We start from the raw sequence: 18,802 nt of genomic DNA, 5'->3' as shown, positions 1-18,802 counted from the left end.
AGCTCTGCTCTTTCCCTCAACGCAGAGCTTTCCCACCCAAGGTGATGGTGGGCTCCAGCAAGTTCCCCAAACGCCCTGCGCCTCGGGTTTCTCATCTCTCAAAGGATGCCTGCTTCACAAGGCTGGGAGGAAAGAGGAGAGGGAGCCCTAGCATAGGTTCTTTCCATCTTTAGAAAAGTAAAATCTGTTTGCTTACACCTCCCAGTTCACAGTTGACACTCTGTCCTGTATGACAGAGTTGCATCTCTCAGTGGTAGATGCACCATTCCTTTCAGCAGAAATCACTAAGCTAAACTGCCCCAGGAAGAACAAGGATGAGCAAGCTTGGTGGGGAAATTACAAAGCCCTGGCTCCGCGTCAAGGTAGACCCGGTCAAGGAGAGACCAGTCTCTTTTTAGAATGTCTGCTGCCCTCTAACTGGTGCAGCCCAGAATAGTCTTGGCTGTGGTGTCTTCTTGGGGTATTTTTCTAAGAATACATCACAGCAGTCCCTGAGGTTTACAGCATTTTCTTCCGAGTAAAGCATTCTATACGATTATATTATTAGTTCACAGAGAAACCCCCAGAAAGAGGGGAGACTTGATTTTGTGTTTGAGAATCTATAATCAGAAGTCTTTAGCAGGATACAAATCAGAAATCTGATTTTCCCCCATTCTACGTTAAGCATATTGAAATTTTCATCATTCCCAGATTTCCGACCCCCAAGTGTTTTGTGGTTGCCTTTTCCTTTGGAACCATCCCATAAAAAAAGATCTCTTTTTTCCTCCAAAGAGAATTTGACGATGATTCACAACAGCTGACGTGCGTGCAGAGGCCCTGCAGTGTCCCCGCCTTTGAGGCTTCCAGAGTAGTACTGAAGTCCGAAAAGCCATCCTCATTTTCCACGCAGAAAAAAAAAATAATAAAAATAAGAGCATCGCTTCTGGTAGAGTAGTGGTTTCAATGTGAAGATTAATTGGTAAAATTTTAGGGGATTTTCTATTCAAAGGCATCTAACTTCTCATTTCAAAGAACATTTTGAATGTCAGATATAACGTCGGTGACTAGTTGCGCACATTACTGTTGCAGAGCGCATCTCTGGGTTATCAAGGCAGTCTGCTGTAAATGTTTTCAAAATGGTTCTAATGAAAAATAAGAAGGAAGATGGTAAGACACTTTGCTGAAGTAAAAGCAAGCAAATCAATATGTATCATCAGAGTTTCAACTGTGAGAAGCCTAATGTTTTCCTGCGGCAGTGTGCTCCACATTCCCAATCAGATAGCATTAGCAAAACCCTGAGCAAAGCCACTTCGCTTACCTGCATCCTAGAAATTGTCTTCCAGATAACAGCGATTGGTAGATACTGCATAATACTTACACATTTTGCTAGCAAGTGGAGAGATTCTGATAAAAAACTGTTCTTGGAGTGTTTTTCCTTCTTTAATAGTTACATTTATTTACCTTCTGAGTCTATTAAATAAACGAGTATTATTGTCTAAAATATTACAGAATCTGTCTTTAAAAACAGAATGAATCATCCGCTTGGAACAGCACAGGGAAAGCCAACAGCTACTATGGTGCTGGGTGTTTTTAGTGGCCGTCAAGTAGGTTCAACCCATTTCAATCCTGTAATGCAACAGAACAAAACACTGCCAGGGCCCACACCGCCGTAAACCATTCCCGTGCTTGAGCCCATTGTGGTGGCTACTGTGTCGGTCCGTCTCATTCCACTTGTCCTCTTTTACGCTGGCCCTCTACCAAGCATGACGTCCTTTGGCAGGGCCTGGACACTCCTCAGCCCATTTCCAAAGTACATGAGATAACGTCTTGACATCCTCTCCCCTAGTCTAAGGAGCATTCTGGTTGTAATCCTTGCAGGACAGATTTGCTTCTTGGCACTCGAAGGCAGATGTGTCCGTTTTGAGTCTTCTGGCCCAGATTTCGCACGCGTTGGAGACAATTGAAAAGATCACTGCTTGTGGGGTCAGGTACAGCTTAGTCCCCAATACTTCAAAGACATCTGTGGTAGTAGAGTCGGCTACTTCTTTGGGTATTGATTGTGGATTCAACTAAAATAAACTCCTTGACAACATCACTATTTTCTATGTGTGCCACAGTGATGTTTATCGGTCCCGTTGTGAAGGTGTCCATGTTCTTTATACTGCGGTGGAATCGATGCTGAAGGCTGTAGTCTCTGATTGTCTTTAGTCAGCGCCTCGAGCCCTCTCCTTGGTACCAAGCCAGGTTGTGCCACCTGCATGTAGCAGGCTATTCATGAGACTTCCTCCCGTCCGGATGCCCTGTTCATCTTCATGTAGTCCAGCTTCCTGGATTATTTGCTCAGCATAGAGATGGAGTAATACAGCGAAAGGCCCACCCCTGCTGCACCCCTTGCCTGATTTTACACCACTCTGGTGTTTGGTGTGGCTAAACTGAGCAAGTAACTAGTTATCTATCCAGAAGGTATCATAGATACGGCATAGCATGTCGCCTTCTTTACTCACTCTTCTAATGTTAACATCTGGGGAGCTAGACGTTGTATTTAGGATCCTGCATTTCCCATTATATGTCCCCCTCAAGCTTCTTCGTCACCTCTGTCTTTGGACGTTTGAACCTCCGCTTCCTGGGCTCATGTTGGTTTCCTCTCTTCCTTTGTGTTCTGACAACTTTAAAATGAGACTTGACACTCAAGCGTTTTCAAAATTTTACCACATGACGATTCTCACAGCCTGGGGGGATGTCGGCTTCGGAGATGGACTCAGCGTGGGTGTGAATAGCGGCTCTTCCCTTGTCCACTGTCTGGTGTTGGCCAGGTTACGTCACCTCTGGGTTCTCCACTTTGCTCATGGTGAAGCCAATGGATATTCTTGACATCTCACTGGGTTGTCCTTATGAGGCTTAAACACTTTTTTATATCCCCCGTATAAAAACAAAGATTTAAACAGCATTGACTAAGGGCCTGCTACTTCCCTGGGCACTTAATTGCTTATTGGGTATTGTTAGGTTCATTACTAAATGATATATACAATTTTTGCTGTTATTGATAGTTTTACTGCATGTTCATGTTGGTGACAATCCCAAACAAGTCCCTTGGCATCATTGATTCAGATTATTCTGATTGCTTCTTTCTCACGGATGCATCATTTCTTAGCTTTGAGAACAGTAGGGCTCAGTAGTGTTGAAAGAACTCTCACAGAAACTAAAGTGTATCTGTTCCCCACTCCCTCGTCCTCCACTCCTGACTGCTTTGTAAATCTCTTCACCCCGCTGCTTTCATGCCCATTCCTCGAGTCTTCTGTGGCGGCTTTCCTAATAGAGTTCTAACCCCTCCCATCTCTTTTCCACTGTTACCTAAGGCACACAATTAACTCTTATCACCCAGCACTCAGAAACTGTCTTTGTCTGTTCATTTTCTTTCGTGAAAAGAAGTTTAGTCAATAGTGTAACACTAACATGATCTGGGAGGTCCGTTTGTTAGCTAAGCCAAGTTTTCCAACCTCTGAAAACTGCGTACTCCAAAATTGCCTGAATTTCATCTTTACCTGAGAAGAATGATCTCCTTGCATTGGGGAAGCAAAACTAAAACCAAGCTCACGGCCACTGCATCCATTTCAACACATAGCAGCCCTCGAAGACAGAGGAGAATGGTCCGTGTGGGTTTGCAAGACTGTAAATATTTATGGAAGTAGCAAGCCTCATCCCTCTCGCTCAGACCAGCGCGGCTGGTGAGCGAGAGGGATGATATTGTTTTGGTTTTCAGCCATAACCCACTCTGCCACCAGGGCTTCTGGGACTTCTGAGATCTCTCTGTCATGTGCTCTCTCCAAAAAGTCTTTCTAAACCATCGAATAACTTTCTATCCGCCTCCATTGCCATCTTCCTGCCATTCTGTTTCCTTGGACATACTGCAGCCCTCTTTTGGCGGATAGTTCTGAATGAATGCAGTTTCTCTGAGATTCCTCTTCTTGTAGTGGAAGCCTATCCCAGTGAACATTTGGCAAAATGTAGAAGAAAAGATCGAATATCTCATTCAAGTTTTCATGAGGGAAAGATGCTGCTTTATTGCATCCTACCTCTGGCTGTGAAGCTAAGGTGACGTCCTCTGGAATGGCTAACAGGTGCGGCAAGCGTAAGAAGCCGCAGCTGCAGTTTCCTCTTGGTGAACAACTTGAGGCCATGTGGTTTGCATGCTGTCTTGGCGTTTCCCTTAAATGGGGGATAAGCGCTTCGTTTCTATCCTATAGGTGTGCCCTCATCAGTGATCATGATTTGAAACAGACAATGTTCACATGTCGTCTGTAAAGAGGAGAGCTCCATCTTTGAAACAAACAAGTTGCTTGTTACATTTTTCATTCTTACCCCATGGTGCCTCTGTGTCAATTCAGAATTATTGCCATTCCAGAATCATCCCAGTTTTTTCCAACATATTCTCCCTAGTTGTTGTGTGAGCACCTCGAACATTAAAGCAACAACAACAAAACAGTACTTCCCAGGCTCTCACCCCCTCTCCTGGCAGCAGGAATTGAGAGGAGGGCATTCCACAGCAGCCAATGTTGTCTGAGAGGCTGAAGTTAGCGGATCCTTCAAGGATGCACTTCATTCATCCAGAGAGAGAAAGTCCCTTTGGGGGCTCTGCTGAAGAGAAGACCCCAGTATATTTTTGCTGTGGCTGTGGCCACTGGAAATTAGAGTTCGCCCAACCAGACACCACCCTGAGAGCCAGGAAGGGCACTGGTCCCGAGGTGTTAAGCAACTTATCCAAAAAAGGAACATGAGAGAAGTGGCCGTTGGGAAAGGCTTTCTTGCGTGAATTGGCGGCGCGTAGCAAGTGTAGCAGCATCACCCATCGGCACAGGGTTTGCATGCAGCTTGTGGCCGTCTCAGTCTTCCTCAGAACCATTGCCAGGCCTCGTGGAGAAGCCATCAGCTAGTGGTCAGGGGCCCAGAAGGGGAGTTACGGAGAGCTTCATCAAAGGATGATGAAGATCTAAATCAGGACCAGGGCTACAGAGATAGCAAGAATGTACTCGCTGCCATCTAATCGATTCCAGCCTGTGCTGACCTTAGAGGACAGAATCGAACTGCCCCTCTGTGGGTGAACATCTTTACTGGAGTTGAAAGCCCCATTCATCTTTATCCTGCAGAGCAGCTGCTGGTTTCGAACTGCTTCCCTTGTGGTTTAGTGGCCCAATTCATAGCCCCTACTGTCCCACTAGGGCCCCTCGTGGAAGAATAGGCGCAGCGATGAAGCATTTTTGACCAAAACCTCGTAGGGCATGGTATCTGAATGGCTACGCCCTTGAATGAACAGCACAGGAATGGAGGGTCAACGGCGGCAAGGTTAATCTGGGGGGCTGTAAGACAGAACAATGCCAGTGAAGGACTTGGCCTTGCTTTATAGGGACCAGTTTCTGTTTTATATGCTTGCGTTTATCATTGAGAGCTCAGAAAAATACAAGGGAAAAGCAAAGAGACACATAATGTGTAAACATCCAAATAAGAGAAAGTTCCAGAACCTTGTGCTCAAATTGAGCTACATGCTCAACTGAGCACTGTGAGACAAGGCAAAATATCCTCCTCATAATATCTTAAGCCAGGAATATGTTCTTTGAATTTACAACTTCTTAAAATAGGAGTCAGTTGAAAAATAAGAAGAAGAAACCGTAGCAAGTGTTTGCAAGTTAACTCGGAAGGGGGAGGTACAAATAAAAGAAAAAGAATTTCTCAATACTTCAAGTTTGGGATATTTATACTAATTTTTATAGTAGGATTTTTAGAAATTTGCAGCCAGTAGAGGTAGCATCTCTTATCCTTTCTACAAATTAAATTATGAATGCCTAAAATTGTTTTTAGGGGGTTTTCATTCTTTTTTGGGGGAAACAATATTTTTAATCAAATGAAACTATAAAACAAACTGACTCTAAAGTTGGTCTGTTCTTAATTTACTTATAATCTATAATCAGGAAATCCATTCACTCATGCTATGTCATTTTTGTGCTTTCAAGTGGTCGGGGGAATGTGCCATCTGCATGCAGTCACATCTAAATTGATAATTGTGCAGGCGGAGGGAGGGTGGTTTTAGAACATAGCCTGAAGAGAGGTTCAATCTGTGTATTTGGTTGTTGATGGGGGGCGTTTCCCACCCCCTCCCCACCTCTGAATTGAAATGAGACCATTCTCTTGGATGGATTGATCTTACGGTGGGACAGTAGCCTCAGCCCAGGCCACAGCATTCTGAGCGAGGAGGAGGCTGCGGTTTCCGAGCTGGTTTAAATGCAGGCTCTTCTGAGAGTAAACCACACGCATGTATTCATCATTGATTTTTAAATGATAGGTTTCTATATCACTGGCTTAGGATCCACAGTCTTACATTCCTGAATCTATATTATGCCAAAAGAATAACAATTTGGTGGCTGGAAACAGAAATGGTTATTATACGGCTCCAAAATGCTAGCTGGCACAATGTGCTAAAAACAGCAGAAATTCACCGGTTTAAAAAAGAGGGGAAAAAAGGTTGCATTTTTTTGTTCTTAAAAATAACTTGATGCTCTTAAAATATGAATTTAAGAATGTCACCGAGGTTCAAAATATTTCCCATTTCCATGTAAACACCCTCCAATATGTGACTAATCTTCGAAAATGGCATCATTTTGAAATAGCAAGACGTCTTCCAAGAGGAAAGCGGCAGGCTTTTAAAATCATTTGTTTTCGAGTTTTGAGGTATTTATTTGGTAGAAAACTATATGTTTACCCTCCCTTCAGTCCCCATGCCGTTTCCTCACATCATTGTTTAAAATGTGGGCAAAAAAGATAGAGGCTGAGTTGAAATTTCTCAGAAACTTTACCGTAAAAAAAAAAATTAAGCTCTTTGCACAGAGCCCCTGTGAAGCATTTCCATTTTCGCACGCTGGCCCAGGCCTTGTCATATCATAGGACAACACATTTCATGAAGCGGTTTTACTTCCTTTTAGCAAAATAACTCCTCCATGCAAACCAGTCTCGGCAGCCACCGCGCCCGGGTTGTAGTTTCTTCTGATCTATTCAAGCTTCATTGCGCCGCTTAACTGACTTTTTTTCTCCCTCCCCCCCCCCAACTTCTTTTGAAATTACCCAGCTAATTTTCCATTTGATTGTTTATTTAAACCAGATCTCACACAGGCTTAATAGATAAGTGACATATGTATTCAGTGTGTCAGTCTGCACTTCAGCTGACAGGAAAGCCGAGCGCAAATTTGGCCTTTGTTTCTTTATATTCCTTTTTTGTCTAATAAAATCTCTTCATTAAAATGAAGACCTGAACATGTGCTCCAGGCAAATTCAGTAAGACATGGTCAGTCTAAAGCAACTCTGCGCATGCCATCTTACCAAGCCTTTTTTGTAAGTGAGCGTATCCTTTGTTGTTTCGTTTATTCCTCCGACTGAGTAAAGGTAACTACTATTTGTTTCATGTAATACATTTCGCCACCCAAAAAAATGTCCAAATTAACTGTGAAAGGAGAGGCAGAGAGATGACTTCTGACATCATTTAACTGGCTTTGGGTCATTTAACCGACTTTTCTCTAAGTTTTATTATCAAAGAGTAATTTATAGTCAACTCAACCAGCATTTCTTAAGCAACTACTGTGTATGAGATGCATGTTTGGGGGAGACGGTGGTGTTCGTTTTATCTTCTGAGGGTTTTCTGTTTTGTTTTTTTTTTTTATCCTGGTAACTTGGGGAATTTTACATGTGATCCAAATGGCAAATTTAATCTTGTAGTTATTTGTTACGTACTCAGCCTGTTTACTCATGCGTAAAATGAGACCGGTACATGGATGGGGGGTGAAGATCAAACATGCTCTACGCAGAGTGCCTCGGATATATCCTAATTCCAAAGATGTTCCCCAGAATACACCAGGGGTTTGCCTTCCCAGGCCCGCAGGACCTCTGTCTCATACCAGCACCTGGGTGTCCAGCAGGGCGCCATTCGTCCTGCATGATCAGGCGCCCGCCCCGCATCCTCTGTACCTCCACTGTGTGGGCCTCAGGCCCACCTCTTTCCACCATGTAAACCCGCTTCTCCAGCCTGGCCTCCACATACCCCCAGGGCCTGAGCACACCCCTCTCTTTTCTTGAGTTCCCTTCCAGCCACAGACCAAACCAATCTCTGCTTTACAGTCAATTTGGACTTCGTGTCCCTATAGCACCTGGGACAGGACAGGGCAGAACTGCCCCCGCGTAAGGTTGCCCACATGGTTGGCCAGCCTACACTTGACTGCTGCCACATCTTTCTGCTGTGGAGCGGCTAGTGGATTCGAATCGCCAGCCTCTCAGCCAACAGGACTGTGGATTCCTACCTGCACCCAGTCACAAGAGACCTCCCATATCACCTCCTCTCCCCTCTCCCTCACCCCCTCCCCCGCAGGCTTCCTTCAAGGCCAGCCTCCCTTCAGAGGCCTCTCCTCTCTTTGGTGAGCTTCAAACACTTCAGCTCAGCTCCTTGTGGGCACCCCCAGCCTCGGCCCTCATGTGCTAGTCTGCACCTTTCACCTGCCCATGGCTGGGATTCCCAGAAGGGACTACCAGCCACTCGAGGCCTGGAGCCCATCTTGCCCACCCCACCCCCCCCACTGGATCCTTGGTCCAGGGGTGATTGATACTTATTGTGTGTTGTGAGATCGAGCACCTCGGAAAACAACAGTCTGCTTTCCTAGCAGGGCTACTTGAACCTGGTCTTTGGTTTCTGCCTGGCTCCCATCAGAGGCAGGCAGGGGAGGAAGCAGGCCAGGGCTTTCTGATGGCCCTGTCGCCAAAGCCCCCCTTCTGCAGCTCTCCCAGGCAGGGGGGCAGCACGCTTTGGAAGATGAGAACTGGAGACTTTCAGTTACTCATTTTTTCTCTTAGGAGGGGCTACACAGCAGAGGCCTGAGGAAACCTTTTCGGTGTTCTCAGTCAATAGCTATTCCTGTCCCTCGGTGAGTCAGCAGTTTCCTGGAGGCGCATCATCCTCCAAGAAGGAGTCCGGCTCGCTCAAGTTCTGTGTGAGCCGGACAGCAAAGCGTCGGGCTCCCGCTGAACTTGGCCAGGCAGCCGTCCCAAGGAGCGGAAACCAGCGGGGGGTGGGGGGGGTTCGCTTGGAGAAAGGGGGCACCCAACAGCAGAATGTCAGGCGCTTCCCCTCCTCCTGCTTGCCCTAGAAATTATAGTCTTTGCTGCTCTGCCCTTTCTCATGGAAGGACACACAGACACACTAAATAAAACCCAAACCAATGACCTGAAAGAGTGAGTCACGCCCGCCTGGCCTCTGCTGAGAGAGGATGAGAGAAGAGGACGAATTTGGAGCGTTTCTTACACCCTGAACAACTGGCTAACCTTCTTCCTGGTTCTATTGTCGTCAACAGCGAGGGGGGAGGAGTACATTTTTTCTGACTTCTGACTATGTTGGTGAATATTTTAAAACCGTTTAACCTTCCTTCAGAGATAGGGAGTAATGAAGTGTTGAGGTCACTCTAGACACCGATGCGCAAGCAGTCTGTCCGGGTCTCACAATGTATGTGCATTATATGCTAAGCTGTATTTGGAATCCCACGTATGTAATCTCGGGAGCCACGTTTGAGTTAGATTACCTACTCAGCGCCCTCATGGTTGTGTCTTGTTTTTTGTGTGTGTTTTTTTTAACAGGGAATGGGTATGGCAATCCCCGAAACTCACCAGGTCTGCTGGTCTCACCTGGGAACTTGAACAAGAATATGCAAGCGAAATCCCCCCCTCCTATGAACTTGGGGATGAACAACCGTAAACCTGATCTCCGCGTTCTTATCCCGCCAGGCAGCAAGAACACCATGCCGTCCGTGGTAATATAAAACAACCTTTCCATAGATGTCCATAGGGTAGCGCATATATGTTTGGCTTGCTTCCGAACTTGGCTAACTTGAGTTAACTTTATGAATAACATTTCGACAGTAGAACTGGGGCCCTGTTTGTATTGAGCTGTTCCTCCTGAGAACGGGCAAGCCTTTTCCTTTTCCATGTGAAAAATAAGCAAGGCTGGTAAACCCCTGTGCCTGATTCGTGTTCTGGGACAAAGAAAATGTATCCAATTTATAATTTAAAAAAAGAAAAGAATCGATGACCTCGGCTCATGGGACACTGTAGTTTGATTACTGGTGAAATCTGACTTAGGAATGATTGAGGATTACCTACCAACCAGATTTTTACAGTTGTGATGTCCTCTGGGTGCTGAAAATGGAAAAGGGTTTCCATGATTTCCCAGTGAACTTTCTCCCTTATTAATTTGAAAATACTTTCTTGGGTGAATTGCAGTGATTTTTTTTAATGTATGGAAAAATTCCATTCTCTTTTAAATCTGCTTTTTCATTAATTTCTGGAAGGCCCCTTGTCTGTACTTCATGCATATACTTAGATCCCAGAATCAAATTGTTTTTAAAATCCCAGACATTTTGAGAACAAGCGCTTTATTATTATTATTATCATTATTAAGTTTACATTAAAAAGTGGGCCCTTCTAACAGCTATCAGTGTAAGATATAAATACACATATCAACCTTATCTTTCTTGTTCCTAGGCCTTCATGCCTAAGATTAAGATAATATAAGGAGACCAAATTCAACAACAAAGAGACTTACATCCGTGTTCTCCAAACTAGCTTTGCTTAAGAGAGAGAATGTTTAAAACCAAACCAAGATTCAGTAGACAAATTTAGATCATTCTGAAAACATTTTCTTCTTTTTTCTTTTTGTGCTCTGTGGAAAGCTTCAGGGTAAAGCAGTCCTGCAAGCTGATTAGTTTATTATGGCACCATGCAGATTAATTTTGAATATCAACCAAAAAAATCACATAATATGCAGCCATTCCCTTCGGAAAAGACTAGGGCTAATAAATAAAACCTCCCACAGGGATACAGCCAAGCAGTGTGGGCCATGGCAGGCTGCCCCCATCGGGAGATTTATTCCAAGTCCCTTAAAACTGATGCTTTCCCAGAGGCTCTGTGAGTGGTCAGGTCTCCAGCAACTAGGTGCAGCTCCCGACCTCCTGCCAGTCGCGCTTCCAAGGAGAGTCTCGTTGTTAGAATGTGGTGGCGAAATAATGAATGTTGAGACACTGACCTGTGCTGAAAACAGGATGGATGGTCCTCACGTGGGAGACAAACAGCTCATTAAGGGAAACAAAGAATCCCTTTGTAAGGAGCTAGCCTGATTGCCTGGGTTTGAACACTGTTTAAACTGTCGCAACTGTCAGAAGATGCATTTCCTTTTGTTACAAAGATGTTGCCCATCTATAAATATTTACAGACATTAATTAATAAAACTCCTTCCCCATGCTCTCAGTCTGAGGATGTCGACCTGCTGTTGGTAAGTGGAGGGAGCCTGTCCCTTAAGTGACAGGTGTAAGGGGAAATCGAAAGCTACTTACAGGTAGAGGTGGTAGCTCTGGGGACATTTTTAAATTCTGGAAGTTACTGGAGTCTGTCAGTATTGCCAAATGTTGAAATACCATTCATTTTTGGTGTCGCTCACAGGTTAAAAGGATATCAGGTTATTTCATTTTCTGGCTCAGCCTCTCTGTAAGGGAAGGCTGTGTCTGCAGTGTGTTCACACATATTTTTTAGTACAATTCGAATACAAAGATAACATTTCTTTTTAAAACCTCTGAGCACATTTGTTTCCTGATAATTAAGTTCTTAAGATCTTTAGGTATATGTGGCTCTCTACCCTCCTTACTTGAAAGAGTTAAGTACGCAATTAGCTGCTTTGCTATCTAGTTTGAGGGAAGTTTAGGAGAATCTGAAAAAAGAGGTCAGAGCACCACCTGCCGGTCAGAATGTAGCATGAACCTCTACCCATCTGCTCTCTACCGTATGTAGAAATGAACATTAAAAACCACCATGGTTGATTTTAATTTTTTTTTCATTTGCATTTGAATAAAAACTGAAACAATGGAAGTACAGTATACATATTTCATCAGTTTTCAACATAGTCTGTTTTTACCCATAATAAAGCTATGGTACTTGTTACTAGTTCAGTTGCCTAGGAGATACTGATGTAATGGGTTACTATGGCAACAACTGGTCTCTTGAAGGATTGTAAATGATAGGGTTGGCAGAGTTCATAGAGACACATGTTAAATGATTAATTTCATGAGATTTATACCAAGTTATCTCTTCTGTGCAAAACTAATTCTGAAATAGGATAGTCTTAACTTTTTTCATGAAATCAATCAATAATGCCTTTTTTCCCTTTTTTCTTTTTTTACTTTAAAAGAATCAGAGGATAAATAACTCTCAGTCTGCTCAGTCATTGGCTACCCCAGTGGTTTCCGTAGCAACTCCTACTTTACCTGGACAAGGAATGGGGGGATATCCATCAGCCATTTCAACAACATATGGTACCGGTAAGTAGCTTCACCATGTGCAAAGTCCACTAAATACTTTATAGAAAAAAGCACGATAAGGAAATTATCACCTTTTTTCCTGTTTGGGGAGCTTTATTTAGTGCCTGCGGTGTCCGGAGCACTAGACCACTCCTGATTCCTTATGAAGAACAAGTGTGGCTGGCCACATCTCTTTCAGTCCAAGGAATAAGACCTGTTAGGTCTTTAGATCTAATAGAAAGCTTACCTTCCTCAGGTGGTGAAAGGAACACTTACTTCTCTTATCATCAAGTACCTGTGCGCTACAAGACCGGAATAGCGTTTAATATATTAGAAATGCAGACTATTCTGAGAAGCCTCCAGGCCACACGCTCTTCTGTACTCTCTGCGTTGAAATTGCGCTTGGTGGTGGTGTTTTCTACCTTTTCCCGTCGTTGCTAAGGGTGCAGTGCTCCAGACACCACGGCCGCTGAATAAAGGCCTCAGAACCCCGGGGCAAAGTCCCCAAAATGTATCACAGTGATCCAAAATGACATGAAGAGACTGTGTTAGAAAATGAAACTGCTTGTCCTTGTCACTGGTCGGTAATCTTCTAAATGGAATTCTTTTCCCTCATTGCTCTGTTCACCCTCTAGAGTACTCTCTGAGCAGTGCAGACCTGTCCTCTCTCTCTGGGTTCAACACCGCCAGCGCTCTTCACCTGGGCTCGGTCACTGGCTGGCAACAACAACACCTACATAACATGCCACCATCCGCCCTCAGTCAGTTGGGGTAAGCAATAGTATGTCTTTTATCATGTAACGTTCCAGTGCATTTTTTACTCACAGATGACAGTCTCTGAATATGTACCTGAGTACCCTTACAAAACAATAAATAAACTCACTCCCAGGGAGTTCACCGCACCTCTAACAGCCATGTAGGACAGGGTAGAATGACCCGGAATGGTTTCTGAGGATGTGATCTTTAAGGGAGCAGGCTGCCCCCTCTCAGTGATGGAGCAACTAGTGGGTTTGAACTCCCAACCTTTTGGTTAGCAGCTAAGCACTCAGCCACTATGCCACCGGGGCTCCCTTACCAGCCTTCAGAGGGTGTAAAATTCTACCTTATCAAAATCTGAAACTAATCCTCAGATCAGTACCTTTTAAGAAGTTTAAGTAGATTTTCCTCATTCCTGTGAGACGGTGGTGAGTTCGCTAGTTTCACTGTCATTTTAGGTTACATTTGTTCCCACTTCTCTCATTGGAGGAGAGAGTCGTTACTTTGTTTTCATACAGTGTATCAGAGGAACAAGAAGGCAGTTAAAATGACAAGTCTTTAAGATCGTTGAGAATCCTCACTTAGCATAACCGTAAAGGAAGAGCAATGCAGTCACTATATAGCTGCTATGTCCATATACATATTTGTGTATCTGTAGCTATTTGGGACTCTGTGCACATTAACGACAAAACCCACTGCCATCCAGTCCACGCCCACTCACAGTCGATCCACATTAGGATAGGAACACTGTTTTGCTCTTTCCTGAAGTTAGAGCATGTGTTTCTGCCCCCTTGTGGTAGTTTTGAGATGTGCTCTATCGTAGAAATGACGCCTGTCACTTGTCCCTAGAAGCATTCAAACCTTAAACATGAGCCCCGAATTCACAACTCATACTGCTTCTTGTAGATCCGAGAAATCGTTTTTTGTAAATCCAAAAAAAGCCTAAAAATGAACCTGTGATCGAACTCCAAATTTAGCTAATGACTCCAAAACATCAATTAATCATCCAAAGAATATTTGAGAGAATATGAAATAGTTGATGCTAAGAGACTTTGCCAACATTGTCTCTACTTGGTCTATGTTTCAACGAGGCAGCTAGTTCTCTGCTCATCTGGTTAAGGAGAAAAATACGAAGATAAAACATCGATTAGAATGTTTAAAAAACACGAAGAAAGCAAGCTCATTCCTCTCAGCCCTTTCTCCGCCCATCCACCCAGTTGCTTTTGTGTGGCCTTGATTTCACCTTGACTGGTGGGGAGATTATGGACTCTTCAGCCCTTCACAGTTTTACATGCATTCTCCTCACTGTCCTGGAAAACCTAACCCTGAGCGGACATAACCAAGTCTGCATGGCACGGTCACCCATGTGCTTGAGAAGATCACCGTTGTTAGCCTTGAAGATACAGTAAAAAGTGATCGGCTTCAATTTCTCCATTTATGGCATTTAAGTTTTCTCAGGAATTTTGACTATTCAAGTAGCTATTCGTTGCAACAAGAACTTCTAAGGAACTGTCATTAAGCACATAGCGCCAGCAAGGCACCTTTGAAATGTATGCATGCGTGCTGGGAGGTTTTTTCTCATTTTTCATAAAATTCACCCTCTGAAGGATGAGATTTCCCTAAATCAGATTTCCCTGTGTTTTTTTTCCTTTGATTGTAGATTTCTTTTTGTTTTAATAATATCTGAATGATTTGCATTTTTACAGATTTTCTTTACGTGTTTAAACTATGCCACACTTTTAAATCTCATTGATTACACAGGGAGAATCTTTATTCTCTGAGACCCCTAGCAGAGAGGTCTGTTGGTGAGAGTAGAGAGGCCGTGTATCACCACAGCAAAGCATGGCACAGGGTGGTTACCACTAGGTTTATTAAACACTGATTCTCCTGGAGCATGCTTTGACTTTGAATTTATCCTCTGAGCTTGGATTCTACTTACCCACTTCCCTTATCACTAGGCTGGATAGGCCTCCTCAGTCCTCCCCATTTAGCCCCTCCTGGTAGAGTAGTGCTTACGAGTCAGGCTGCAGTTCGAGACCATGGAGTACTCAGGGAAGAAAGACAGGGCTTTCTACTCCCATAAAGAAGTCGAGACTCAGTTGTACAAACCCCTAATAAAATGGTTTTTTAAAAGAAAAGAAAAAAAGAAGCAGAGACTCAGAAATCCATGGGGGCGGCTCTACTCTGTGTGCGAGGGCCGTTCTGAGTGGGCATTGACTCCATGGCAGTGTGAGCATCACACACACACGCACGCGCACACACACGCACGCACACACACACGCGCGCGCGCACACACAGTAGCTGTAAAAAGACGCCTAGAATGATGTGCCACCCAAGCTCATACAATTAAATGCCAGCCTTTAAGGGGGGGGGACAGAAAAGATCTCTAAAATAAAACATTTATGTAAAATAAATTGTGCACAGACGTCAACACCTTACAAGGAAAATCGATTATAAAAGCAATATTAGTCAAAACCAGAGTAGCCTTATCGACTTGTGTAGTAGTTTCAAATGATTTTGGATATTCAAAATATTATTATAAGATATTCAAGGTAAACAATAGAACGTATTTCATTTCACGTAAGTAATGTATTCCTACCTTCCCAAGAAGCTTACGACACTTCGTTCTCAAAATAAAATAGCATAGTGGAGCTTTTGGTACCTTGGCATTTACTGGAAGTCTTCAAAGCTCTATTTCTAAAACATAAAATCTGGTTCTATCTAACCAGATGTGTGTGTGGTTCACTTAGGTAGGAACATAAACTGGCTTGAAATAGGGTGCAGAGGTGACTGATGGAAGAAACTTGACAATAATGGCTAGTGACACTCTGGTCAATACTAATCTCTGAGAAAAAAAATCACCCTCAAGTTTTACTTGATTTCTTGTGTTTCTGTTTCCTGTCACCTAAACAAACAGACAAAACAGAAGAGCTCTGTTTTCTGAAAGCATTTGTTGAAATGGAGGATTACGACTTGGGTTGGTTAGAGATGTTTCGTCAAAGACTGGGTTAAACATAGTCTGATAGTCTTCATTTGCAGGCAGAGAAAATAGGAATCTGAAGAAACTAGAGGGTCACATGAGTTGGAATCAACTCGATGGTAGCGGGCTTCGTTTGCTTTGGATATCCAGTCCTGTTTGTGTTCTGCGCTGCTGGGGGAGCAGTGTTTCCCAGGCCTACAGCCAACTCCTCTGTGGAGGGGAACGTGAACAGAAGACCTGCTAGGGGAAGCTTGCATTGTGGCCGCTGTGTTTGCCCCTTACCTTTTTATTACGCACCCAGATAGAGAGTCACAACTGTGGCAGAAACCCACTGCCACCGAGTCAGTTCCAGCTCATGGCATCCCTACGGGAAAGGTAAAAATAAATACCCCCGTGGGTTTCTGAGACTCATTCTTTACAGGGATAGAAAGCCTCATCTTTCTCCTATGGAGCAGCAAAGGGTTGCAAACTGCTGAACTTTCTGTTGACCGCCCAGAATGTAACCACTACACCTGCAGCGCTCCCTCAGAAATAGCTAGTGCTATACGAATTTTGTTCTCAGGATCAAGTAGATCCACAAGCACAGATAGAGCTAAGTGATTTTTTTTCAGGGTCACTTTTTTCTTTTCGAGAAAAATACTTCTTTGATTACAGAATAACTGAATTAAACTCCCCTTCTATTTTGTACCTAATTTTTAAAAACTGCCATTGAGTCAACTCATAGACCCATAGTAACCCTAGATTGGGCTTCCAAGGCTGTAATTCTTTACAGGAGCAGACAAACTGCCTCATCTTTCTCCCCCAGAGCAGCTGATGGGTTTGACCCACTGTCCTTGCAGTTATGAGTCCAACACTAAGCCAACAATGCCAAGGGGGCTCCTAATTCATATCATACATCCGACTGTATCCCAGTGTAATAAAGCTAACCTATGATGTCGCTTACAGCATTGCACTATGGATATAGCCCTTAGAGCTTAGGGCCAACTGAAATGCCATCGACAGTAGGTTCAGGGACTAACCTATGTGTTTATAGAAACCAACCTAACTGCTCTGGCCTTGGATTCCAACTCCTGGCAACCCTGTGGGACAAAACAGAACTTCTTTGTAGGGGTTCAGAGGCTGAGAGTATTGATGGAAGCAGGTTGTCTCATCTTCCACCCCCGGAGCAGCTGGAGGGTCCCCAACAGTGCTCACTCCACTGCCCCACCAGGGGCCCTTCATTTATAGCCAGGGCTGGCCAACCAGGAGTGTAGCTTTCATGGGAATTGCCGCTAGACCTGTCGAAGCCAGGTACACTGACAGTCCGAACCAAGCTAATCCGGCTTTATTAGAGAATCGGCATTTTTAATATGTTATTTCTTGTTTGATTCATCCAGATTAGCTGCTTCTTCTGGTCCGGCTCACCAGATATATTTTTTTTCTTCTAATTTTCCATGGCATCCTGCCTGTGAAGACACAATCTAAATGCCAAAGGGCAGACAAAAGCATTTATTTAAATATGCTACTTTATTTTCAGAATCCTAATTGACATTCATTATTAAACAGTGATGTGATTCATGATAGAAGCATTTAATTAAACCTTAGTGAACTAGTCATCTTTCTTACCCAGAGCCAGGAAAACTCTTTCTTCCAGAAATCAAAAAATGGTTTCCCTTGCCATCAGAATGAACCGTGACGTCACTATGAGCTGAGATCAAATAGCCCACCAGGATGGACCCTTTTAAACTCAAGTGCCCACCCCACCCCCATGTTAATGCCTTCCAGAGTTAAGGAGAATTTAATTAAAACTCCTAGCAATAAGGACACTAATGTATGGACTATAAAATAATGCACTGCACACAATTCACTCGAAGCATACATAGGTGATTGAAGAGAATGTGTGCTCATGGCTGTCTCTTGATTTAAATGCCAAATTGGGTTTGATTCTATAAGATCATGAAAGCCAGAGGAAGAAAGGCTTGTTACGGCGACAAATGATTTTCCTTAATGTATTCTCTACACTCTCTGGTCTATTAATAAGAAAAAGAGAGGGATTTTTTTTGCCAGTAGGTGGTGCTTTGGTATAAGACATCACTCAAAGATAAACTCATTTCTGATTAATTTTATCTATGTATCGTCATTTATTCCATCTCAAAAAAAAGCAACGAACTTCAAGTTATCCGACTTTGTCCTCCAGGATATACCCGCAGATTCCATTCTCTCCCTTCTCAGAACGATGTGTCAGTCTTAAGGCCTTTTGCACCTCTCCTTGGGAAGGTAGCATCTTCACAAACCTGAGTAGCCGGGCTTGCTGCCCTTGGTTTAAAATGGGTGTGTCTGCACTGGCAATTCTTCACTTTGAATCCTCGTCCTCAAAAGAGGCTTCTGTATTGTCCTGACCACATGGTCCAGTTATGGTGTCCCCAACCAGGATGTCCCAGCGGCCAGAAAGGCAGCGCAGTGATATTGGCGTAGCACTGTGATGGGTCGCTGGCCTGCACTGAGCGCTCACCTAGCGGTTTCTCCCTCTCCCGGAATTTCAGATATCCAAATTCTCCCACATTTTAGAAGAAGGGAAAACTAAATTCTCCAGGAATCTCTGAGACTTAAGGAGAATAAACAAGTAAAATCACAGGTTCCTTACACCAACCTTTTTTTCTCCATCCACCTCCTTTTTTTTTCTTTTTGGCAAACCCAGATTTGCCAAGTAATGCCAATGAAACGTAGACAAGTGGTGTCC

General features: G+C 43.8%; 1 protein-coding gene across 6 annotated transcripts in view; it reads left to right on the top strand.

Annotated features, from left to right (window-relative positions):
• The window catches only part of MEF2C (myocyte enhancer factor 2C), a 169,167-nt gene that overhangs the window by 144,853 nt on the left and 5,512 nt on the right, over positions 1-18,802 (top strand). For all 6 annotated transcript variants that reach the window (XM_075541263.1, XM_075541264.1, XM_075541267.1 and 3 more), the window contains 3 exons: positions 9,640-9,812; positions 12,239-12,368; positions 12,983-13,118. In XM_075541263.1, the coding sequence (XP_075397378.1) occupies positions 9,640-9,812; positions 12,239-12,368; positions 12,983-13,118 (439 nt within the window). The remainder of the gene's footprint in view (positions 1-9,639; positions 9,813-12,238; positions 12,369-12,982; positions 13,119-18,802) is intronic.

This window comes from Tenrec ecaudatus, chromosome 2, assembly GCF_050624435.1.
Source record: "Tenrec ecaudatus isolate mTenEca1 chromosome 2, mTenEca1.hap1, whole genome shotgun sequence".
Classification (NCBI taxonomy): domain Eukaryota; kingdom Metazoa; phylum Chordata; class Mammalia; order Afrosoricida; family Tenrecidae; genus Tenrec; species Tenrec ecaudatus.
This window is presented reverse-complemented; position numbering and strand designations above follow the sequence as displayed.